The sequence below is a fragment of the Neomonachus schauinslandi genome, chromosome 7 (assembly GCF_002201575.2).
Source record: "Neomonachus schauinslandi chromosome 7, ASM220157v2, whole genome shotgun sequence".
NCBI lineage: Eukaryota > Metazoa > Chordata > Mammalia > Carnivora > Phocidae > Neomonachus > Neomonachus schauinslandi.
Window position 1 is genome coordinate 64,977,238 of NC_058409.1, and position 27,294 is coordinate 65,004,531.

Here is a 27,294-nt window from a genome sequence, read left to right on the forward strand (position 1 = left end):
AGTTCTTAGTCCCTACCATTCTCTCCAACCAAGACTTGAATCCAAGCTCCCTCCTTTTTATTTATTTATTTTTTAATTAAAAAAAATTTTTTTGAAGATTTTTTTAGAATTTATTCATTTGAGAGAGAGAGAGAGCAAGTGAACAAGAGCAAGTGAGAGCAAGAACAGGGGGAGGGTCAGCGGGAGAGAGAGAAGCAGACTCCCCACTGAGCAAGGCCCCCAGTGCGGGGTTCAATGCGGGGCTCGATCCCAGAACCCGAGAATCATGACCTGCGCTGAAGGCAGATGCTTAACCGACTGAGCCACCCAGGCGCCCCTCCATGCCTCCTTTTTACTTATTTATTTATTATTTTCCTATTTATTTATTTGTTTTTAATTTAAATTCAATTAATTAACACATAATGTATTATTCGTTTCAGAGGTACGCTCTCTCCTTTTAAAAATGTATTTTCCTTCAGAAACGTACAGGACTCTGGTACTTCTTTGGGTGGAGAGAGAGTTCCATTTAATGTGAAAGGATTACCAGAGAATTCAATTGGCAAGTCTTGCCAAAGGTACTTTTGTGTCCAGAGATGGTATCTAGGATTAAATTGGTTTGATCAGAGCCCTCACTTCTGATTACGTGGACTAGCTGAAGTTTGATTAAGAAAAGTTCTAGTTAACAGTCTTCTAAGTTACCATCCATCCACTTCTGCTTCATAAAAATGCTTGAGAAGTTCTGGGGGCCATTTTCCCACGCATCTCACAGATCTCCCTACACTGTTCAAAGGACTTGCTCCCGGCACATCGCCCAGTAAAGGGACCCTGAACGATGATACACGCTGTGGCCCAGAAGTCTCCGCTCACCTGCACTGGTGCCTGCACCGGATGTGAGGTCTCCACCCATCAGACCACCTGTGGATTAAAGAGAAAGATAAGATGGAGGAAAGGCTACAGGTCCACAGAACAACACACTTTACCTTTAGCAGCCACAGTATTTTGGCTCTCCCAAGGTCCTAAGTTTGTAAAATATTACCTAAGTTGGAAGGCTGACATTTGTTTTATTATGACATGCTGAGCTCAAACTTTAAACCTACATTCAATCACTGACATTTTGCAGAATCTTTCTTTCTAAGAAAGGTTACATTTAAAAAATCCAGTGTTTAAATGGTCTCTGAATTTTCATTTTTGGATGTTTTATAGAAAGTGAAAAAAAAAAAGGACTAAGGTTTGCTGTATGTTCAAATAACCATACATTTGATGTTTAATTCTTTGTAAATATATTTTATATAATTAATTTTGTAAAATGCTAATTGTCCAGAACTTTGGTCATTTCATGAATCTACCCACAGTGAATGACCTCATTTACTACCTGAATTTTTCTTACTGACACAATAAAGTAGGTTTCATTGGCTACAAATTTAGAAAGGTATGCTTATTCACTGCTGACTTAAATTTGGCAATGTTAAAATATGACAGCTGGGATGTTTCAATAAGATACTGAGTATATTAATTACTGTTAGCTTTTAAGGAATAAGATTTAGCCAAAAGAACAGAATATTAGCTGGATTCTTTTCTTTCTTTCTTTGTTTTGGAGAGGAAGGTGGGGGGCAGAGGGAGAAGGAGAGAGACAGTCTCAAGCAGGCTCCACACCCAGCATGGGGCCCGACGTGGCACTCTATCTCACAACCCTGAGATTGTGACCTGAGCTGAAATCAAGAGTCAGGTGCTTAACTAACTGAGCCACCCAGGCGCTCCTCAGCTGGATTATTTTCTAACTGATCCTAAGTGACAGTCTATAATTATTAGTTTGTTCTGGTTTTGGAATTTGAAGAAAATATTCATTATATTTTAAGAAATGTTTGTTATTTCCAATCAAATAATATTTTGGAAATAAAGTATGAAATTGGGCGCCTGGGTGGCTCAGTTGGTTGAGCGACTGCCTTCGGCTCAGGTCATGATCCTGGAGTCCCTGGATCGAGTCCCGCATCGGGCTCTCTGCTCAGCAGGGAGTCTGCTTCTCCCTCTGACCCTCCCCCCTCTCATGTGCTCTCTCTCACTCTCTCTCTCTCAAATAAATAAAATCTTAAAAAAAAAAGTATAAAAAAAATAAAGTATGAAATTAAAAAAAATAAGCAAGCATGAATTTATCAAACAGGGAATTCAACTGCGTTTGAGTATGATCTGAAAAGAATAACATATGGTTATTGAAAATTCTTATGAAAAATTTCAATCATATTCAAAAGTAGAGAGAATGGCATAATGAAGTCCTTTATACACATCTCTCAGACTCAAGATTTATTATTTGGTTGATTTTGATTATATTTTCTATATAAAGTTTCTGTACTAAATAGTAATACATGTTTAAATTATAAGGCAGATATTGAAGTATTCTCAAGGAAAAATTCTTCCATGAATAAACTGCTTTTAACTCAGTTATGTGTGCTTAAGACATATTAAAAATTTCCTATGGAGTGCTTTTTTAAAAAATAAAATGTAATATATAATGGTTTGCTATATGCAATTTAGAAATACAATTATTTTTGGTGCTTCTTTTGGAGATACAAAGGAATTGTTTGGTTATATTCAGTATACATTTACTTAGTTCCAACTGGGAAGCTGGCAAACCAGGAGGAATTTCTTCCCTTCAAGATTCTTTAAATCCAGTGGGGAAATAGACACATATTCAATAAAGCACATCATATTGTATTTTGCTTGATCTGAGTATGAAGAATGGTTGAACTTTTCCTGAGCAATAATTTCTTTTCTCTGGGACACCGTGAATTGCACAACAATAGGGATTTCTTAGAAATGTTGAGACAAGTTTGTGGCAGGTATATATGTTCTTATGATGTACTCTTAATTTCATTTCTGACTAAGTTCTGTTTTTATTTCACACTTCTTAAGTTACGCTATTTTATCATATTTCTTTTCTGCTTTAAGTCCTTTGTGGTATAAGTTTCTGTATAAACAAATAAAAAATGCCCAGAATAATAAATAGCTAGATGGCACAAATGCTATCAGAGGACACGGGGAAAGATTTCACGGAAGAGGTGATGTTTGGTTAAGAGGAAGAAGGAAAATGGCATTTTAGGCGGGAGGAGAGCAGAAGCAAAAGAATGGAGACAGGATGTTTGACTTTCTGTTTGAGAAAGTATGTGGTTAAAATATAGCCACATGAGAGATTGGTGATAGTCTGAATAGATAAATAGCAGATTATGAAAGATTTCAAAAGACAGGCTGACGAGGTTGAAGACCTAAAAGGGGGTGGATATTAAGCAATAAGGGAACATAACAAATGGAAAACTGGAAAAGTCTACAGCTTGATGATAAAATACCCTTTTGGCCAACAGTGGCTCCTTCCAATGATTTCTAACACTGCATCTGTATGAGGACATACCTGTGTTACCTGCACTTGGAGGTCGATGTGTCACACCAGGAGACATACTGTTTCTCTGCAGAGAAGGGTGGGCCAGCGGCAAAAGGTTGGGGTTTCCCAGTGAGCTGACGGGGTTGCTGTATACCAAACTGTTGTGGCTGGACACCGGGATGGAGACTGGCATCTCAAAGTTGGGAGGGGGAACAGCCTGTAGGAGCAGAAAAAAAAATATGGGTAAAAGGAAAGAAGAGAAACAGAAGCCCTCAAGTACAGATAAGACTACTTTTCCAAGAAAAGTTTCAAATTCCAAGCCGCTTGGTGTCTAGAAGACCATTAAGAAGAGCTCTCAAGATGTTCAGATCATAAATTGATTTCTTTAATGTGCTTAGAACTCTTTGCAACTATTAGAAAACGTTTCACTTTTGTTTAAAACAAAGCCCCATTTCATTAGACTCCATTGTCTTTGAATTCCATTCTATTAAGTAATAATTGTTCATTTGTGATGTCTGAATCTGGTACCAGAAATGACTGCAAGATCAAAGGTGCATGATTGTGATGACTTCACAGAGAAAAAGGAGGATTAAAATGCAAACCAGAGTCTTCGGTTTAATTGCTTATTGAAGCATATTTATGCAGAAGTTTAATGATATAAAATCATCTCCAAGCATGTGAGTAGCACATATACCTTAATTATTATTTTTAAATGTCTGTCTTTTGAGATTAACTCTAAAGATAATAGACATTTTAAGAGACAGAATTCAACAGAGCATGTATCATTCAATAGTTCATTTTTTAAAATGATAGTTCAGAATATATGTTACACTTTATATTTTGGGGATGCACGGACACTGACAAATGGCAAGACCTCTAACTCAAAGGAGAAAGCTGGCAAATATCGAGTGAAATGAAGTCGTGTGTATATCTAATTAGAGTAATCAGGTCCCAATTATTGATATTTTGGTATTATTTTAACAATTTAAGCAAAATCATGCTTATTTCTCTGCTTGCGCTAACTAAATAATCATACCTACAACTTCCACCTTTTTAAAAAATGTTCAGCATAAATGAAAGTACTGCTTGAATATATTGCCAGAGGACTCATGGTGTCAGAGCATACTGCATTCTTACTATAAAATGGGTAAGTGTGTGTGTGTGTGTGTAACTATCTAATATATCTATTGGAGACAGGGTTTATATAGAACATTCCTTCAGGATTCTCAGATAAGTCACTGTGTAAGTTTAAATGCCTATGTGCCTGTGACTCAAAGGTTTTTATTTTTATTTATATTTTTATCGTTTTTCCCAGTAATCTTAACATCATCTTTCCTTTCCTGGTTGATTGGCTGGCCTGCATCAGATGTCATGCTCTGCAAAAGCTGTTTATCCTGGTGGTGAGTTCAATACTACTCTCTGTTTAGGCTTGTGCTCTCTTATTCTTTATTTTTCCTGTTTTCTTTTCTTCCATGATCTGGACATGTTGATATTGACAGAAGCAAATGTTTCATAACTCTTTTACATGTCTTTTACAGGGAAATGAAAATGTTGAAGTGCTTTATTAAAACAGTCATTCTTTATTAAGACTTTATCTATTTTAAGCAGAGTAACAAACAATAATTTTGGATAAACATCATGATACAATGAAATATCAATGTTGGATAAGACATCTAGGAATGAATTTCCAGAGGCTCAAATTTTCAGAGCCTTTTAAACAACAAAAAGTATTAGTGTATGCTGTGAAATAAATGTCTGTAGAATGAATGAAATATTGCATTCCTGTAGTAAAAGGCCAAATAAGAATTACTTAGAATACCTAAGAAAACAAAGGTAAGCAACTGCGGTAGGTCCCTATTTGCCTCTCTAGATCCACTCTCCGCCCTCTTTACTGCTCTGGGCCCAGGAGGCTGAATCTCCAGACTGCATCCACCGGGCTCCCACTGCTCTCTGGCTTCAGCTGGGCCAGTGGAGGCACCAGCAGAAGTACAGAGAGTAGGAGAGAAGTCAGGGTGTTTTGCTACCGTAGCATCCTCCCTGCGGAGCCACAGGTTGGCAGAGGGCTGCGTTCCGCTAGCGAAGGTCACGCCTCTTTTGGGGTCATGTCTTCTATAGACTTAGATCTTGCTGTGCTCTGGTATCTTTTCTGTCCTCTTGCTCCTTCAGGCCTAGTTATGGTAACAGCTTCCAGGTTGCAAGCCTTAATACACTTCACCATTCCTTTGGGTTTCACTGAACTCTACCTATCTTCAAACAGTCCTTTTACTAAACTCCCTTCAATGACTGTGTTTCCCCCCAGAGCCATAATAGTGACTCTCTAGATCTAGAATAGTGGTACTCTACAGGGACGGACTCCCTCCCTAGGGAGCACTTTGGAAATCTGTGGAACAATTTTGGGGTGTCACAATAACTGGGGGGTGTGGCTGGTATTTTCTGGGTAGGTAGGCAGGTATGCTGTAAACTCTGTCATATGTGGGACAGTTCAACACAACAAAGAATCATCTCATCCCATTCAACTTTCAAAAGCCCCCACTGGACACTTATTGTGTGAAAAAACCCATTTACAATGATGTGAGTCAGAACTAACTTTGTTCTACAAACACAAGGTATTTTTATACACTGAAACATGGATTTTGTTATATACTGAAATTTCCAGAAATGCAATTACTGTGTGCATTGAGGGAACATTCTACTTTCTTATGTAAGGAACTTCATCAAAAATTTTTCACCATCTTGGAAAATCATGTCACCAATGGCAATTCTGCTTTTTAATTTGGGTTGTAAATATAGCATACTGTTTTCTCTTAACTCATTCCATTAGAAAGTGTTCCTCTACCCCTTCACTGAAAATCCTCTTGTCATAGTCATTATTAACCTTCAGGTTGCTAAATCCAATGGAACTCCTCAGTCTTCAACTTGGACATGGCTGTCACTCCTTCTTGATAAACTTTCTTCCCTTTCAAAACTCTGGACTTTCCCCCCCTACCTTGATGGTTGCTCCTTCTCAGCTTTTGTTCCCAGTTCTTTCTTTCCTCCCTGATCTCTGAATTTAAGAGTAGCGTGGTTCTTTATCTGCGGCTCAGATCTCTCTTCTTATTCAGCCTTGCATATCCAGCAACAACCTCAATATTTCTACGTGAATGTCTAATAGACATCTCAAAATCAACTCCAATCTACCTCCACTCATACTTTTCTTCATCTCCAGCTGATGACAATGCTTTCAATGGCACAGAATAAAATCCTTGGGACTCCCCCTTGAATCTTCACTTTCTCCCACACCTGACATTGAGTTCCCAGAAATCCTATTGGTTTAGCTTCCAAATATAACCACTCTCCAAACACCTCTCATTTTAATGGCTACCATTCTGGTTCCAGCACCATCACCTCCTGCCTTGATCACCGTTGTCACCTCCTAAGAGTTGCCTGCTTCTATCCTTGCCCTCCTTCTTTTTATTTTCAATCTAGCAATTGAATTGATCCTTTAAAAGCACAAATCAGATGATGACACCCTGTGAGAAGCTCCCACCTTACTCAGAAAAAAGCCCAACTTCTTCCAGTGTTCCATAAGGCCCCATAAATTCCAGCTTTCACCAGGCTTCATGATCTGATTTCCTATTGTCCTCTTCCCTCACTCCCTCATGTCCATGGCTAACTCTAGCACTTCCTTCAGTTTTCTGCTCAAAATCTGGCCTTCTCAAGGAAGGCCACCCTGACTACCTTATTTAATTGTACAGCTTGCCTTACCCCCCATCTCTCTCCTGATCCCTTTCTCCTGCTTTTCTTTCCTTTGTAACATCACTTATGATGTTGGCCAAATAATGTTCCCTTTCATCAAGCTGCTAGAGCTCTTTTGTTGTAAGGGAATGCAGTGCCTAGTCTACATTTTATTATATGAATTGAATATTTTTCATCAAAGGAGAATTTTTAGGAAGACATTGTACTAACATGAAAATACAAGCTTACAATTTACTGTATATTATTTACTGGGCAGGCACCATACTACATAATTCACACACATTATGTGATCCAACCCTTTCAACATCCCTTCACTATGGATATAATCCTTTCCTTTTTAAATCGGTAAGATTAAGTGGCCCAAGGTCATCTAACTAGTAAGTGGCTGAGCCTGTTGCTTTTTCCATTAAATGGTTGTGTAACACAGTATAAGTTTTTGGATAGAAATAAAATACTGCAGTCAGAAATCATACTGTGAAGTGAGTATGGGCTTCACGTTAGCAGCTTATTATTTGTGAACCATGAAAATAATGAACTAAAAGGGTCCTCATGACATGTGGCTGAGCGTCCATGTTAGAGTGAGCTCTGTGCTCATAACTGCCAGGGTGTGACTGAGGTCTCAGGAATAAAATAAACCTTCAAGACTCCTCTCTTCCGTATTTACTCAGGTTTGGTATTTTAAAGCTATCTTTTAGCTACAAATATTTTAATCTGTATTCACTCTTACTACTTATAAATGTTTAACTATGATTGGGTACTTAAGGATCTGCTATAAAACTACTTCTCCCCTTGAATATTCTACAGAGTGTTGATTGTGTCTCAGTAGAGAGCAAAGCCCATTTCCTCTGACTACATGGACATCCAAAATAAGAAAAATTATCAATAGTTTTTTCATAAAATCTGAACCACCCTAATGACTGGTTCAGTGAAAATCTCTCTGCTCCTCTCTTCCTCTGACCGTCACCCCAAAGAATTATTCAGTTTCCAGCATTCTGGACTGTAAACAATTTGATAAGTATCAAATTCTCTTGTGATTGGTTCAACAGCAGTCAGATATAACTCTGATACTGAAGCATATTTCAAAAAATCACAATTTATAAAATATGCTAACATCTTTTTGCATTCTATCTTTTGCTTTGTTTCTTTATATGTATTAGGAACTGGCTAAATAGTTTTAAAGTCGAATTATAAGCTTAAAAATGACCACACTGAAGAGATAGCTCAGAGACTCAGAAAGAGCAACAGCCTTTGTATCAGAAATCTCAGTTGCAGTCCAGTTGTGTAATAAATTGCCATTTAACCAGGCAAGTCATTTAATCTCCCTTGACCTGATCTGAGACATGAATGCAAACATAAAGAGACTAGTAACTAGCTCTGAACATTTTAGGGAATGCAGAGGCTACAAAAATGTATAAATGTTTACAGGAATTTGGCATTACTTATTTTCTTCTTGATCTTTCAAAATTAGGGAACTTAAAAGCATCTCTTTAAAAAATTTTTGTCTAAAAATTGGAAGCCAGAAAGTAGTTAAAAGCTCCCAACTTGCATATATCTCAGGGCTGGGCTCCAAATTTTAGAACACTCAAGACAGGTAGGAAGAGGGAATTTCAGGTGAGTAAATAAAATGTTGTAGGCAGGACTACTATGTATTTGCAGGGCCCAGGCCAAAATGAAAATATGGGGCCCCCTCTTGAAAAATTATGAAGAATTTCAAGATGGCAATGGCAAAGCCTACAAGAGTAGGGCCCTGTGTAGTTAATTGCACAGGTCAGCCCTGCTTTAAGATACACAGGCATGAGAGCTAAAAAGCTTTTTAGTGTCTATCCCTGAACACAATGGTCATGGTTACTGAAGTGAGTCATCATGGTCAGAAAGGTATCTGAACTCTTACCCCAAACCCACTATTTTCCCCAAACTTACCACAAGGAAAAGTCCAATAAAAAGTTAAATAAAATATTTTTAATAAAATATTTTTAGTTAATAGGCCCTCTTTTATTTAATGTGAATGACTGAACTGAATCCTCTTTTTGGGCCACTACTGATACTCCCTTTCGATCAACCATTACCAGGCTGCTGAGAACCGACAGAGGGGGAAAAAGAAATCACACAACTCCACTTGCTGATATCCACATTCCCTCCAGGTTGCCTGACAACTCTGGCCTGTACTCCCTCTTTCCCATCTCATTCCCGATTTCTTCCAATGTCTACAACTTCATCATTCTTGGTCCGCTCTCCAGCACCTACTCCCTCACTATTTATAGAAGCTGGGTTCAATATAAAACACAGAAATCACTAGGTGGTCACATACTAAACTTCACTCTACCCATCTACCACCTTAACTAGGTCACGGGTCTACCTACAACTCTGTCCTGTTCCAGGCCCCAACCTCCTTCCCTTCCTTGAGTAGCCCACCACTGTAGCCCCACTGCACCAATGCCTTTGATCTTTTCTTTCGTGCAAGCGTCTGTCCTCTGCAGATAAATAATCTCCAGAGCTTTTCCTTTTAACTCTTTCCTTGATCCTAATTACAGCAGTATTTCTCTCTTCACAGTCTGTTATTTGAAGAAAACACATGCTATTTCCACTTCCTCCCTTCCCGTTCACTTTCAACCAATCTTGCAACCACGTCTCCTTCCTTCAGCCCATTTCCTAATTCCCGGTTCCTCAAATGGAACTGTTTTTTTCTTGCTGTAATGCCCAGCATGAACCGTGGCAAACCCCACATGAGGAAATGCTGGTCAACAAGATTCCAAATCATCCATGAATTATTTCATGTAATTGAGGAATATGGGCATAAATTATATTGTAACAGGTGATTGCAATATTAAATTTTCTATTTTAAAAGGGAAACTCTTCAAACTGGGTCTCTGAAATAGAAAAACAGTCTTGTAATGTTTTTAAAGAGGTGGAGACACTCTCTACATACAAAGGGCAGAGTGTCCTTGCCCTGCTTTAAATGTTTTAGCAGCTGTGGAAACTTTCAACAAAATTTACTTCCAGCAACTGAAAGTGATGTGCGAAAACTGGGCTTTTCATCGTGGAGACTGAAGCACTTACTAAAGAGATGAAGACTCAGAGGCACAGCTAGAGGCTGTGTAGTCCTTCTCACAGCCCGGCCTATAAACTCTCATGTGGTTTTCATCCCCCGCCACACACCACTGCACCTCTTAAGAAATCATGTATCCTGATTTTGAACTCTTTACAGGACAGGATGAAATACTGTGAGGGACTCCAGGTATGCATCACACCTCCTTCTCCTAAAGCATGGGAAAAACGATCCAGTGTGCAAATATGGGCATTCTCCCAGAGCCTCGACGGGGGGTAGGGTGGGTGAGGGGGGGAGGTTAAAGCTTCACACATTTAGGATCGCGGCCATGGAGAGTGATCTGCAGTATTATATATACTGCCCTTTCTTAACTGTGCAGGGGATTCCTCCCGTCTGAGACACCTACAATCTTATCTTCACAAACCTTTATGCCCAGCAGCTCTAAACCAGTGTATCATATAGCAAGTGAAACTCAGCCCGTAAGAATTAAAAATTGGCCCAAAGGAGGGATTTCTTTCCTTATTCTGGGCAAGATAAAATCTCAATGGGCATTTTATCATTTAAGAATTCTGGGTATAACAAGTATGCATCGCTGCATCTGATAGGAAATATTTTATTTTTGATAAAGTGCCACTGTGGATGTGTTGTAGGTAGTACTTAGTTTTATGAAACCTTTAAGAATTTAAGCCACTTAGCTTTTTTCATGATACCGTGTATTAATAATTCTGATTCAACAAAAGCTCTACTTGCTGACATTATTTCATTTAACAAAAGAAGCAGACATATTTATGAGGATAGAAAGTTTAATATTCATACATTTTATAAATGAATTTAAAGTGTTCAGTTTAATTCAACACAGGTTGGTTGTGCACTTACTACGTGGAAGGCATTAATTTATCCTGTGAGTGCAGATGTGGACTCGGCCTAGGGCACTTGTCCCCAAATATCTATCTGCAGTTGTAATTGCTGAGGCATATTTTCACTGCAGAGTCTCTCCCAATCCTCAGGTTGAGGGTGTTTTGCTAACTTACAAAAAATGTTCTTTTCTGAGAAAATAATTACCTCCTGAAGAGCTGGTACACAATGAGGGTTTCAGACTCTAACATTAGTTATTCAGAAAGCACGTGAACCTCTGAGTTGCATCACTTGATGTCACAAAATTAATATCACTTGACTGATGACAGAGTATAATAAAAGGTATGTACTTTTCCCCTCTCTATGTGGGCAAACAAAATAATACATGCAGAGTTATTTCTCTTAAATATCTGGCAAGGCATATGATTGATTGTTAGACATCTTTTGACTTGGTTAAGACAAAATTTAGCCAAATGTTAAAGCATGGAAAATGTTGGTGTAGGCAAAGCGAATATTCTGATAAAGCTTTAAAATCACCCCAGCACACAAACATGTTGAAGTCTTACCATCAGGTTTTCATGCAGTCTGTTTCCCTGCAGCGAGCATTAGCTTTAACCCTTCAGTGCTGTTGCTGAATGTCATGTTTAGGGAAAGGGGCTGAAGCTTTATTCAGAAACAAGCTTCTCTTTGGGTGAGGATCGGCAGTTTATGTGAGAGAACTGCGGATCTATTCGTGTATCCCGTCTCAGGACAGATACGTGTATGTTTTAGAGTAAATCCTCAAGCTTGTTCAGAAGGAGATTCCAGCATTTTACCAGTGCATTGTGATTCGTGTGAACTGTGTGTTTAAAAGATTGGGTAAATTCAGGGTGTGTCACATAGATCTTTCTCTTCCGCCTGTATACCTTCTGCCTCTGAATGAACTTTCGATGGCAACTCTTAGATTACATAAGTTCAGCATCCCTTCGGGTTGGCTTTATAAACACACTGTCTGTGGGATGAGATGGCTATTTTATCGGTTTGACTTTCCAGTGCTTCTTAGAGAAAGTCATCACTGAAAGGGTTAAGGTATGTTACTGCAGCAGTTACCAGCAGACCAGCCATCTACCTTTGGTACTTACAGGAATTTTATGACTCTTGATCATATTATCAAATTCTTCATTAATTTTTTTGTATTTTTCTTCAGTGCGTGGGGTGAGTGCATAAGAGGAGTCGGGATCGGGGCTTTCACAGCCTTTGTTTTCTTTCTTGTTCAAGGCCTGCCAGGTTCAGAGAAATATCAAGAGTAAAAAAAATGAAGGGTGTTCCGAGTACTTACACACAATCTTTGCCTGCTGATCATTAGATCAATATCTTCGTTAATTTTCCTGTACTTGTCCTCAGACTCAGGGCTGTGACCTACTGAATCGTCTGCATCGGGATCTGGGCTGTCACAGCCATTAAGGCCCTTCTTTCTCAACGTCTGAAATACATAATTTGGAAAGTTCAAACCTAGACAGAGGCTGTAAGAGACATTCAGGGGTGTTAGAGAAGTTCGAGCTGTCTAGTACGTCAGGTTGTTATTACATATGCTTTTTTACATTAGGGTAAAGAAACCATGGAGAGAACCCGTGAGTGATTTCAATAGCGTACCCATTACTAGTTACAAAAAAAATAAAAGGGCAATATTCCCTTTACAACTAAATTCAGTCAGTGAACAAAGACTGGTACAAGGGCTGAAATTTCATTGTACGGAATTCATACATGCTTCAAATATCTAGTGACACATACTTACAGAAGAATACAAGTAAGGTGGCAAATTGCAACACCATCTTCCCACAGAAAAATTAGAAGCCAGGGCATTACACAATGATTTCAGAATTTGCGATCGTGGCAAAAGCAGAAATGTTGGAAACGGATCTCTAGTTTGAGTTTAACCTAATGGTTGGTGCTCTTGGTGTCCTGCCACCCCTTTGGATGTGTGCATGACAGCAAAAGGCCATAAGAGAACCCAGCTAATATTCTCACGAAGCACCCGGTAAAAAGGTCCAAACACTGTCATCATAAGGGAGAAGCACCTTTGTCTAGTCTGGTTAGGCGTCTATATTTGTGAAAATCTGTATTGAGATTGATAGACACTGAGAAGCTATTTGCCTAAACATAGCTAAAAGAAAAGTCAAAACGGCTGAGCTTAACTTTCTGTAAGCTGAGCAAGGAAGCCAGAGGACACTGAAAATAGGTAACCAAGTCGATAACTACCAAACTAGGAAAAGTTCCTCCTGGTTCCAGCTCAGTAGGACCACCCTGAGACTGTCTGCTGACACATGAAAGTGAAAAGTCAGTGCCTTCTCCTGAACCTCCTGTCTCCCTAATGTAGGTCTGGTCCAGTCACAGCTGTCACAGAAGGATAAATACGGACATAACACTATAACAGGAAAAGTATGAGTCAGGAGTCCTGAGTTTTACTTTCCCTCTTTTTTTCCCCCCTTTTAACTGATGGTTGTCAAGTTAATTGTACCCCATCTGATTTACAGAGATAATGTTATGTTTTTAGAGATCATAAAACTTCTGATTAATCACACAGCTTGCCATGTCAATTATTAATAGACTAGCAACATTCCTGATTTTTCTTGATACTACCAACACCGTTTATAAAGAGCTGGGTACCTAAGTGTCTCTCATTAATGGAAAGTTCAGCAGAGCTCATCTTTATTAAAGACAGAATTCACATACAAATAAAGCAGAAGCTGCGACATCAAGCTAAGGAATTCAAAGCTGAGATAACACTCCATCTTTAATTCATGCAATTGGGGAAAATAAATAAAACAACATGAGTTAAAAAGGGGGTGTCAGTCTTAACAATTTAAACTCTTTGGCTCTTATCAATGTGTAACAAATATAACATTTAAAATTAGTTTCTGAGGCATGGGAGATTTTTCACTTAAAGTCAAATTAAGAGAGTTACCATTTCTAATACATCTACGATACACTGTAGCTCTGTAAATATTTATTAATGTTATAGTGGTATAATATAACAAATAAACATATGGTTACAGCTTATTATGTGGTATAATGTTTGAATATTAAAATGAATATTTTGACACAAGATGATAATATATACATTTACAATCTTGGGGAATTTATAATCGGTGGGGCCACCTGTCCCCCTATCATGGATCTATGCCATCATTTTTACCCAGAATAAGTAACCCTGGTGGGGGGGGAGTTCTTAAAATAATACTACAAATAATGTTACAATACGTTACAATAATAGTTTTATTCACTAACTTAATTTTCTGTCTTAGGCTGTTTTGTTAGCATTATCTCAACTACAAGAGTATTCTTCCGGGTGATAACTATTTGCTGTATTATGATCTGTTTCTGCTTTGATCTCCACATGTCCTTGAGCTTTTGAGAATAATTTCTGAGTGTCTTGCATCATAATCCACATATATTTCATGAAAATTCACTTATGTAGAGAAAGATGTCAGATCAAGAAAATATTATCTGATGATTTTCAAAATTCACTTGCCTATATTTCTATGAGGCATGATAGGAATATTATTACATAAACCCTTAATTTAAAGTCTTATCTTATATAACATTAATTTATAGTCTTATCTAGAAAGTAGATTTTTCAGTGTATACCCAAATCTTTTAGCCAATAAATCATATTGTAAAAATTATAGTTGTTTTGATGTGCAGATTTTTGACAACAGAACGCAAGGGCTAGGGGAGGCCTATCAACTGTCATTGCAATCCATCTGGCACATACATGTGTGCTAAATATTCTTATGAAGCTTTCAAGGGTAGATACTGTGTTTGGTTTATAAAAATTCAAACATCAATTACAGTTTGTTGAAAGATCTCGACAAATGTTAACTCATTATCTCTCACAAGTCTTCCACGAAGATTTTAGGAAACCTTATGCCAGGTCTCAAACCAGCTACGCAAGCATGAAGGTCCACACCTCTGGCCTCCAGCTGGGGGGAAGCATGGGGCCACCTTCCCCTGCCCAGGCTTTTCCACACTTGTAAGGTGAGGGATGTGGAATAGATCGCTCTCACTCACATGCAACTGCAACAGTAGAGTGAACGCTGAAATAAATTAAGATAGAAAAATTTAAAAATTGGGCTGTGGGAAAGCTTTAAGTATGAAAATATGGTTAAAATATTGGTATTTCTAAAGGTCAGATTTTAGAGTGGGAATGTTTATTAGTCAATAAAGCAATTATCAGTTTTTGGATTAAAAAATCATTAGACCAAGAGCTCATTTTTGTACCTAAAGAATTATATAAACTGTTAAGCAAACAAAGCAAGTGGCATGAAGTCACAAAGGAAACAGCAGTGAAGGGGGCGGGAAACAGTGGCTCATTTTCTCCTTATAAATTCTTCTTGTTTCTGACTACATTATCTTTCAGTGAATATCACCAGTATTTAAGTAATGAAATATCTCTAACACTGAAAGATATAGTACAGTCTTATTTCAAGTTGAACTGTATTGTTTAAAAAAGGGGGCATTTGAGATATACAAATACAAAACCGAAGGACAAATTAATAGTGAGTTCCAAATTCCCATAATCACATAACTAGAACATTGAAAAAATTGTTCAAAAATATTATCCTCAGCTGAGAGCTTGTAGAACACGTTTCTGCCAAGAACAGATGATTGTGGTAGAATTATAAGGCTCTGAAGATGGATGTGATGGCATAAACTTAAATACTATCATGTGAATGTGGAACGCTTATCTTTATTATATTAAAAATCTACAGCTGTTTAAGGATGACAAAAGAATTACTGTTAGATCGGCCAAGACTGTCTTTATTGTAGCAATAAATAGTCGGTATAAACTAAAGGGACTGTTAAAACTGGATAAATAGGGGCGCCTGGGTGGCTCAGTCATTAAGCGTCTGTCTTCAGCTCAGGTCATGATCTCAGGGTCCTGGGATCGAGCCCCGCATCAGGCTCCTTGCTCAGCGGGAAGCCTGCTTCTCCCTCTCCCACTCCCCCTGCTTATGTTCCCTCTCTCGCTGTGTCTCTGTCAAATAAATAAATAAAAAATCTTTCAAAAAACCCAACTGGATAAATAAGCATTATTCCTTCAGGCCTTTTTCTAGAAAAAAAAAAATCAAAATCTCTGCCTCTGGCCTTTGAAAGCTTCTCTGATCTTTTACAAATGTTATTGGTCAGGTAATGCAGGTGCTTAAATCATTATTTTTTTACAGAGGCTAGAAGTCCGGGCTGCATATATTGTGTCTCTCAGCTGACTATGTTGTGAAAAGACTGATTCTATCTGTCAAGACGAGGCAAGAGATCTACTGAAACCAGCTTCTCCTGCTACGTATCTAAAGAAACTCTTCCCTCAGAGAACTCTGTAAATCTTGAGTGCGTCTGTATACTGAATTCAACTTTCCATGTGACAGTGACACTTTTGGGGTAGATCAATTGATGGCAGAGGCTTCTGGGATGTTTTCACAAGGCAGCGATTGTCATGCAGTGAGCTGAGAACAGCGTTTCTTAGAGAAGTAATTAGATTGACAGAAGGTGACATACTCCAAACAATAAATGGGAAAGGGAGTCCAGACAGGTAATCCAAAAACCACGTGGAATCTCCCCTCCCAGACATGTGGACATATGGACCCTGCATTATTACATTTGTTCATCAGGAAAACTTGAAATACATATAAACTGACGATGATAGGTGACAGGTGCTTCAAAAATTCTAATGAAATAGATGTAGGGAACAGATTCTATTTCGTTACTGAAAGGAATATAAATGAAAAAGAATGCCACATGGAGCTCTCATTTCTCGTCTTAGGTATTATGTTATCATCTACAAAATTCCTTCTGTATAAAATGGTTAAAACTTAATTACTTCTTTTTAGTAAAAAAGAAATAACTAAATCATTGGCCTTTTTCAATTAAATGAAGCTATATATTTTATGTTACTGCTATTTACATAAAATTAAGCTTTTTTTTTAGAGAGCCACCATCACAGATAAAGCTTCCAACCATTCAACTTCTTTCCATTTTGGCAATCTTAGTCCTCAAGAATATCTATTTTCAGGGTGCCTGGGTGACTCAGATGGTTAAGCATCTGCCTTCGGCTCAGGTCATGATCTTGGGGTTCCTGGGATTGAGCCCCGCATCGGGCCCTCCGCTCGGCGGGAAAGCTGCTTCTCCCTCTCCCTCTGTCTGCAGCTCCCCCTGCTTCTGAGCTTGCTCGCTCTCTCTGTCAAATAAATAAATAAAATCTTAAAAAAAAAAGAATATTCTCATCATCTTTCTTTTTCTGTACCTACCCACTGTACAGCAGCAATTTCAAATCTTTTTGCAAAAAACCCATACACACCCATTAATTTTTCTCAAAATCCAAATAATCAACCTTTTTTGTGCAGCTAGCATTACCCTTACTTCAGAGGGTTGATGTGTCAAGAACATATGCAAGAATTATCTCTATTAGTTGCATGAATGTCATGTTCGCACAAAAGCCAAGGGAAAAAAAAACCCATCAACTTAGAAAAGGTAGTTTCCTTTTCTTTAATACTAAATCATTTTTGTGCTTATCTTTCATAGCTTTATGAAAATAAGTGTCTACTCTTAACAAGCTGAATAATCTTTAGAAAGCCGTAAATCCACATAGGAGAAGGAGATGCTGTTGAGATGGATACTGCCTGTAAGCAAGTTTCTGAGAGTATTTCATAAACATCCTCCCAAAGCTGTGTGCAGCTACCAAGCTGCTGCTTTCGTCCCCTCAGCCCTGGGGGGTGGCTGCCCTATGGAATGACTTCTTTCACTTAAAATATCGTTAGCAGACACTTACTGAAAACCTATGATACACAGATACTGTCTGGTGCCCTTGTGTTTTAGAAAAGCAGGCAATACAAATTTAAATGAAAAACCTCTGAAATGGCCTACAATATTATATATGGTTTTTGTGTGTGTGTGATTTCTAGCACAGATTATAGGCTGGGGGAAGATCAGATGCCAAGAAATTTCTGTATAGGTTTTAATTACCAAAACTGTAAGCATTGTCTGCACTATCTTTCCTGTTCCATAGTTCTTCTTTGTTCTTAATATAGAAATGAAAAGACAATTAAAATACTGCAAATTTACTACAATCGGTAGGTAGACTTTAATTAGACAAGCAAATCATATCTAGCACAGACTATAAAAAATTAAATTTTACCCCAAATTATTCATTTGTGGTGAAAATTTTAATAAAAAATTAAAAATATAAACTTAACACTGTATTTCCTCCAGGTTATTAATGCTTATTCTAACCAGATATTAACTCCTACTGAGGAAAGGCTGGGAAGAGCTGGAGATTTTCATTGTTTCATTTTATTCCTTTCCTCCAAAGATAATCTTAATATCAGACTTGAAATTTTTTTCACTGAACCGTTTTTCATCTTTAAATAATGGAAATAAAAGACACAGTTAAAGATTTGAAGACTTTTAATGTATAGAACATAAAGAAACACCCACCCATGCCTTTTAGTGGTCATGAATTATTTCATATAAACATTCAGATGGTGATGGTTCCTATAATTACTGGTACTCTAATCCTGGACTAGACCACCAAGGATCATCTGGCCTTTCCTCATGTCTTCCAGAGGGGAAGAATAACGGTGCATAAGCAACTGGCCTTTCATACCTTGCTCAGGCTGGGCTTCTAGAATGAGTCCACCAATATCTCTTCCCTGGACTTGGGACAGTCCTCCTTCAAGGCAGAGCTAATTAATACATCATCTCCTCTTTGTAGACTTCCCTGATCACCAGGGTGGAATTAATTTCTCCCTCATTCATGTACTCACTTATTGTATACATTTTTCTATTAGAGCCTTGATCACACATTATTACTTAAGGGTCTCCCTTGATAGCTCATGAGGCAAGTAACAAAGCACCTTCCTCTATTCACTTCTGGAGTTTCAATATAGAACTTGTAAAGTGCTCAATACATGCTTGCTGAATGAACAGAACACACATCTTCACTTTAATGTTAGTGCATGCAGAGGTTTCAAGACTGGACCAAAGCTGTCTGCCTAGTTGGAGGCAGAAATGGTGGTGGGATTCAGACCTCTTGATATATATTTACTAAGGGCTACTATGCATCAGGTGTTGTCTGTCAGGGTCCTCTGGATGCAAAGATGCATTCCCAGAGATATGATTAAGAACTTCTGTTTATATGTTTTTCTTCCCATGAGTGAACTCTTGGGGGTTAGGGATTGTTTACTAGCCATTTTGTATCAACAGGACTTCGCACAGGGCCTGGCACAGGGCAGAAGATTAATAAATGTCTGCAGCATTAATGAGAGGCTGAATGGATGGATGAACACAACAGGAAAGAATGCTCAGATGCTAGAGGGAGAAAGAGGAGTCTCAGTGTAGTATTTTTGCAACTGTAATTTCTTTTTCACCATTTTATATTATTTCACATTGTGTTAAAACTCAGTTATTATTTTGTTCTTTTTAAGTAACTATTATAAATTGACTATTTTTTGAATGTGTCATTTTAAAGTTCAAAAACAATGCAGTATGAAACTGGTTAAAACTCAGGAGATTTATATCACTAAATACTTAAAAATTGGGGTAGGGGCTAGATATGGAATGTCAGAAATAACTAGGAACTCATGAAATCTTTAAGGTCAAAAAGCCATGATCATATAATCTCGGCCATGATACGAGTAGCAGGAAAAGGCACAGGATTCAGCATGGAAGAAGGAAAAAGGGAGTGGTATTTTAGGCAGAATGTGTAAAGGTAGAAAAGGAAAAACAGAAACCTTATAGTCAAGAGCATGGGGAAACTTTTGTGAATGTGAGTCAGATACTATAAATTTGAAATAACCATGTTTTAAAATTCTTGGTCAGAGTTCATCTTTTTTCCCCATTTTTGGATGCTGGTCTACTGCTCCACTATTCTCCTGGGCTTTGACATTGGTCTTATTCTGGGCCAACCTAAGCCTGGAGGATTCATGGAAAATCAGGGTGATTCTAAGGCCAATCAGATGATTCAGGCCGCCTCAGGATAGGTCAGTGGTTGATGCTTTTGTTAAGAATTCTTCCACCACACCTCTCTGGAACCTGGACAGGGCATGCATCATGAGGCTGGCCCAGAACAGGACTGAGATGGGGAAGTTTGGCACACTTAGCCATGAAATGCTCCCTGACATTCTGAATCCAGGAGAGATCTGAAGTAAAATACTAAGCAGGGAACATTTAATATATAATGACTGAAATGCATGCTAAAATATGCAGTTAATCCTAATAATATCTATAAAGCAAGCTAAAAAATAAAAGATGAGATAAAAAACAAAAAGCTGGAATATGAATGATCACGCTGGAAGTGGGTTTGAAGGATGAATGATGTTAGTGACTTCTTAAATAAGGAAGAAAAACATAGGACAGAACTAATAACAAAGTTTGAGAAAGAGAGGAGAAGAGTAAATTAACAAAGATCAGGAAGCAGGATTTTTGAAAGTCTAAAATATAAATGTAACTTTACCTACTAACCTTTTTCAACTATGGCATTTTACTTACAAATAGGTTATAGGGATGACAAAGGCAGATTATTGGGAGCACTGATTCTTTAAAAATAACACACTCAAGCATCTTTTTAAAACCATTAATGCCTTACTTTAACAAAAGAAGATGTATATATATATGGATAGGTTAAATCATTATTTTTGTTTCCATGTAGGCTCTTATCTAGTTGTAAATGCCTTTTTATTGAAGTTGGGTCAGGGCATGATTAGTCATGAAGTGGGAGTACCCCACACTGCCTATATTTATCATCAGCTCAGGACTACCATCTCAGTCACCATGCTTCCTCATTTCTACAGGATTCCCATGATCTCTTCTTCTTATTTATTTTGTTGATTGTAATCTATCCCTTTATCCCTTCCCCTTCCATCGTTCCTTTCCTAGCAAACATCACACCCTAGTTGTTCAAGCTGGAAACCCAGAAGTCACCCTTGACTCCACCATCTCTTGACTCCATTACTATTTTTTCTATTTGGTCTCCCACCCTTAATCTGTTTGTCCTCTGATCTCACCTTCCAGCCAGTCATCCTTCCCACTTTCAGCAGGGTCTCATTACAATGTAAATCTAATTTTATCACTGTTCTCCATACAAACGCTGGCGGCTTCCAAAGGCCACAACCCTGGTTTTCACAGCAAGCCCTCCTCTCTTCTCCAGCCTCATTCTCTCCCTTCTCCCCCAGCACCCTGGGTTTCATTAGCGGGGAAATTCCTACCATTTCCCAAGTCAGGTAGGTCCTGTAATAACGCTGTTTTGATATGTGTCATTCATTCCTGTCTAGAATATTGTGTTTGCTTCTGCTGTCTGTTACACAAACCTTAGTCATCCTAGGTTATGTATTACCCAATGCCATCACTTGCTCCATGAAGCTCTTTCCTAGCTCTTCTAGGCATTTAGGGATTCCCTTCTCTGTCCGTGACTTTTTGTGTGTGTTTAATAATAGGTGGTATATTATATTCTAATTTATCTTCTCACATGTCTGCTTCACCACTAGACAGTGAGTTCTGTAAGGACTGGGTGTCTCTGGTTCCTGCCATAGGGCCGGATTAATACATGTGAGCTCAATAAAGGTTCTCAGTAACCCTTTACTGGATAAATGAATAAGCAAACAAACTTGACAGTCATACTTTCTAACACTGACAGACTAACTGAAATGAGTTGGGTGGTTTCCTAAGATGACAGCATTATTTATATGTTTTAATAAGATTAAGTAAAAAAATGCAAGGAACACAAGTTCTGGTAAGTTAAAGCAAGCTCTAGAATCACTTCATGACTGTGGCAACAGAATATCGCTGTGGGAGTGGAAACAGTGGAGGTGACACAGACTATTTTATACAGGGTACAAATGGTTGGTTTTTTTCTGTTAGTTGGGATCTATAGTTTATCACTAGTTTATCTGAAAAGCAGAGTGTACACAGAGCCTCCAGTAAGGGAACACAAAATAAGATGTAAGGTTCACAACTGATTGACTCATGTCATGACAATTTTGATCACACCAGAGAATGGTACTTGAGATAACCCAAATCCTCATTTCTGAGATAGCCAGGGACTCCCAGATGAAGGTTAAATTGCTTCCTTGCCTGACCTCTCTCCTACCCTGGGCTTCTGCCAGGCTGCAGAGAGGTAAGAGCTCCAGCAGCCTTGACCCTAGTCTCCTTCTCTCCTGGGCTAGTCTTTGGACTGATGGGAAAACCCTCTCTTTGTCATTCACTCCGGGTGATTTTGGTTATTCGATAGTGATTGGACAGCAACGATGGGAGAGGGCCTCTTATTCTTTGCCTTCCCAGCTGGTACACTCTAGGAGTATGCCCTGTGGAAACTAGCCTATGTGTTAATTCTGAGGGTTTTGCCTGAGCCTGAGCCGAAACCATCTGAGAGAGTGGGTTAGCACATGCTGCTCAACACCCATATTGTTCTGACATGTTAACCTGAGGTATCAGGGCCTCAGAGCATCACTGGGATTCTGTGAGAACAATACGAACAGCACAGCTACTGTGGCTGCATTAGAACCAACCTCTATAGGAGCAGAAACACTGTCTTTTTCACCTCTGTACCTACCGCAACTTGAATGTGCCCACCGCAAGGAGGAGACCCAATAAATATTGTTGTTGCTAATAAAAGAATAATGGAATCCAAGGTTGCAGTGACAGAGGTTCTTATTTGAGATGGAATCACAATGGAAGCTGAAAACACACAGGGGGCAGTTGCTAGATTTGTGCTCATAGTATATGCTGTTTTTGCCCCTACAACCTATTCTCTCTAACCCCACCTTCTCCCAGCTTCACACATAAATTTAAATTATAAAAGGAAAGAATCCTGTGGACTGGAGAGGTAAAAGAATTAATGTGTCTCTCTTTTGTGCTGCTCCAGAACTTTGTAATTAACATTTATTTCATAATGTTGTTCTCCGTATTCTCGCTTTTGTCTCATTTTCTAGATTATAAGATCCCTGTAGACAAGAAATATCTCTTGAAAGCTTCCTATCCTTAGCAACTAGTGCAGTATCTGACAGTAGAATATTGCAACAAATTGGCTGGCTCTTCTGGACAGCCAAGGAGAGCCTGATGACATATAATAAGGAGGCTCAGAAATATTAAGCCAAAGTTAGTGGGGATCCAAGCTTTCCTTTTCCTTTAACACTGTACCTTTTCTCTCTTCTTTCAACATCAGTAATGTTTGCTAGGTCTGCCAAAGCCTAGCAGCCTGGGTCTCTAGCCTTATTACTTGTCTCTTTTGATGTAAAATCCCCGGGGATCTGGTTAATGCAGTATTAATATTTTTATTTCATTGGCTGAAACACTGGAAAACTTCCTGTTTAAAGAAGAGTGCCCAAGATATAAGGGTAAGATGGCCACTGATCAGGGGCTGGGCCAGTTAGACCAGTAGATGGAAGAACACTATGGGGCTCTATCAGACCTGGTCTACGAACAGGAAACCAGGCCAGCAACCCTGGCTGGAAGTCAAGATCTGGGAAAGAAAGACTTCTTCTAGGTTCGGAGGGTTGTCCTGGAGGTAGAGGTTGTTGTATGGGATGTTCGGTTTATAGGATGTAGTCAATTGATCAGGGAACATATGTCTATTCACATTCAGAACAGGCAATAAGAAAGTCCCTTAGATTAAATCTCCAAAATGCACAGCAAGACACTTACAATGCCCTTTTCTTTCTTTTCTGCAAATAAGTTTATATTGGTGATATGTTTTATCTCTTCTTCCACATTAAAAATTACCTGCAGCGAAGGACAGGGTCTAATCTATTTATTGTCTACAGCTTGTATGTCATTACCACAAATCTTATATGTGGATTGTTAATAAGTTGTGGATTTTATGCTCAGTTGTCTTGGGTAGGTGTCCAGTGGAAGAAAGTTTGTTACAACTGTGCCTTTTAATAATCAAAGAGCTTCAGGTAAATAAAAGGTGCTTAAAAATAAAAGTGCTTCAAGTTCCTTAGGCAGTTGCTCAGTTTCAGTTCTCCATTTGAGACTTTTGCTGTATTTACAAAGCACACGGACACCATTCCAGTCATTGTCTGCATTTAGATTAGCCCTCCCTGCAGTCTTAACACAGCTGTGCTCTCTGTGGGGCGACTGTGTGCCTGCCTCAGTCTCCACATGACCAAGGAGCATTAGAGCCCTCAGAATTTCATAAATTAATGGGAATTTTGGGTTCATTGATCAAAGTGCCTCTATTTGCTTTCCTAGCAATGTAGTTATTTCCAGCTGGTACCAGAAACATAAGGAGAGCATCTATAGGACAGACATCAAAAGTACCAGTAGCATTTTGGCAGTAGGATCCTTTACTCATTTTGCCACAAGGACTTGCCCTCTGGATTCCTGACTTACTTGTTATTGCAGGTTGCTGTCTCCTGACTCACACTGGAGGTTCTGCTATTTTATTTTATTTAATTTTATTTTTTTAAAGATATTTATTTATTTATTTGACAGAGAGAGAGACAGCGAGAGAGGGAACACAAGCAGGGGGAACGGGAGAGGGAGAAGCAGACTTCCCGCAGAGCAGGGAGCCCGATGCGGGGCTCGATCCCAGGACCCTGGGATCATGACCTGAGCAGAAGGCAGACGCTTAACGACTGAGGCACCCAGGCGCCCCAGGTTCTGCTATTTTATAATACTGCTATAAAGGGTCTGTTCTCACTGAAGACAAAAACAGACATTTCTCCAAAGACACAGAGATAGCCAACAGACACTTGAAAAAATGCTTAACATCACTCATCATCAGGAAAATGCAAATCAAAACCACAATGGGATATCATCTCACACCTGTCAGAATGTCTAAAATAAAAAATGCAAGTAACAACAAGTGTTGAAAAGGGTGTGGGGAAAAAGGAACCCCTGTGCACTGTTGGTGGGAATGCAAACTGGTGCAGCCACTGTGGAAAACAGTATGGAGGTACCTCAAAAAATTAAAAATAGAATTACCATATGATCCAGTAATTCCACTACTGGGTATCTATCCAAAGAAAACAAAAACACTAATTTGAAAAGATACATGCACCCCTACATTTACTGCAGCATTATTTACAATAGCTAAATTATGGAAGTAGCCCGTGTTCCCTGATAGATGAATGGATAAAGAAGATGCGGTATATATATGTATATGATAGAATATTACTCAGCCATAAAAAAGAATGAGATCTTGCCATTTGCAACAACATGGATGGATAGAGTTTATAATGCTAAGTGAAATAAGTCAGTCAAAGAAAGACAAATACCGTAAGATCTCCCTCATATGTGGAATTTGAGAAACAAAACAAATGAATAAAAAAAGAGAGACAAACCAAAAAATACTTCTAACTATAGAGAACAAACTGATAGCTACCAGAGGGGAGGTGTGAGGGGATGGGTGAAACAGGTGATGAGGATTAAGAGCACACTTACCATGATGAGCACTGAATAATGTATAGAATTGTTGACTCACTATATTGTACTAATATATTGAAGCTAATTGAAACTAATATAACACTGTATGTTAACAATGCCAACATTAAAAAGAATAAAGGGTCCTTTTTCATTAGCATAGACAATAATGAATTGAGTATAATCATTAAAAATAAATAGGACAAAAACTATCTACAAAGAAGATTCTGAAAATACCTAATATGCAGTCCATTATAGCAAATAGGGGTCTTTTTTCCTAGATGAAATACTTCCAAAGAAAATAAAATTCATAAAAAATGTTTTGGAAAGGTTAGTATTATCAATATCAAATGCTGATGAAAACCTACATAGGCTAAGCTACCTTATTATTTTTGTGTAGGTTTAAATTTTTCTAAATTTATGTTTCCAAATTCAGTTAACCAATAATTAAAATCAAACTCATTTCAATTTATTTTCCTTATGCTATGAATGTTATCCATATACGAATCCATGGTCTCAGAATCTTAGAGCAACTCATTCACAAAATCACATTTCCCATGACTTCATACATTATACAGATAAGTAACATTCTTAGGTTTTGCATTCAGTCACTTTGGATTTCATACGATGCTACAAAAGCTAGAGAGAGCACTAAGAAATGAAAAACAAAGTTATGGAGAGTATATGCTTAAGTAAAGTAAGGACAAGAAGGAGAATGAGAAAGGATAAAATGACGACAGATGATGGATAGATGACAGATGAATGGATATGGGGAGGGAGGAAGGGAATGAGAATGAGAGAGAGAAGCTGAGGGTCTGATGAAGGACAAGGAAAAAATAATCCAGTGAGCACATCAACTGATCCCCCAGTAGGTAAGCTGGCATCTCTTCATACCTGGGCTCAGCACTTTATGATCTAACATAAAGCTTTACCACGGGCCATCAGCAATCTTGCTCATCCTGCTATTTGCTCCTGGCAGTGGCTGGGCACCTGTTGTCTAACTCAGTGAGGCCAAATGGCATCTGCAAGCCCCACAGACTGCTCTGTCCTCCGGCTCTGGACAGCCTTCTCTGGGGAGTCTCTGTGGCATTGGCCTCCCGGTCCCCGTGGCATAGCTACCTGCTTTTGTCATCATGAGGGCCTCAATAATTTCAGGCATTATCAACTGAAAATGTACTACAACCCAATTTTTAAGTTTGGCATACCTTATGGATTCGCAGTGATTTTGTTAGTTCAGTGGTGAGCTTAAAGTTTTCATTTGCACAATAATTTCTTCCATATTATTCATTAGGTAATTATAAAAACAACATTTCCTCTTCTATGGCATGAAAAGGAAATTAAACCAGTCTTCCCACACTATCAAAATATTAATTTTCCCCTTAACCGAATCTGTTCTTCAGCAGTAACACCTCCCATTAATGGAGCATTTCCTATGTGCCAGGGACTGAGCTTGCAGCTCTGCATGGATCTCTTTTTAAACCCTCGTAACTACTCTTCCCCATGACTGCCACAGGTGAAGAAAAGTAGGTGAAAGGAGGTTCAAGCACTTGCGAAAGTCCGCAAAGTTAGTGGTGGAACCGAGTTAACGAACTCATGTACAAGGCTCCCGGGTTTCCTTTGTCAGTTATTCTCCTATTCTGCCTCTGCAAGTCATCCGATTATAAAGATTGCCTAAGTTAGGCCAGTGTTTTCTTTGAATACTTTGTTCTCAGATGAAATTGGTGAAATGTTTGACAAATCTTATTTTTTTCATAGAAATATTTGTAATAGAACTCATTTTCCGATGAATAATTTTATCTAAAATGTCTTTCCTGTTGTATTATTGCAATAGCCACTGAAGAGAGGGGAAGGCCCCTTCCATAATATTTAGGTTGTAGCTACCTAGTTAAAATGAAGTGTAGGATGTTGAAAACCTAAG

General features: G+C 38.5%; 1 protein-coding gene across 19 annotated transcripts in view; it reads right to left on the bottom strand.

Annotated features, from left to right (window-relative positions):
* The window catches only part of MEF2C (myocyte enhancer factor 2C), a 151,810-nt gene that overhangs the window by 30,115 nt on the left and 94,401 nt on the right, over positions 1-27,294 (bottom strand). For 7 of the 19 annotated variants that reach the window (XM_044917003.1, XM_044917002.1, XM_044917005.1 and 4 more), the window contains 3 exons: positions 12,304-12,447; positions 3,380-3,566; positions 847-894 (listed from right to left, as the gene is read on the bottom strand). The exons of 1 other annotated variant lie outside the window; for it this stretch is intronic. In XM_044917003.1, the coding sequence (XP_044772938.1) occupies positions 847-894; positions 3,380-3,566; positions 12,304-12,447 (379 nt within the window). Of the gene's footprint in view, positions 1-846; positions 895-3,379; positions 3,567-12,082; positions 12,245-12,303; positions 12,448-27,294 lie in introns of all 19 variants that reach the window. 11 more of the 19 variants (XM_044917010.1, XM_044916999.1, XM_021699398.2 and 8 more) reach the window with 4 other exon arrangements.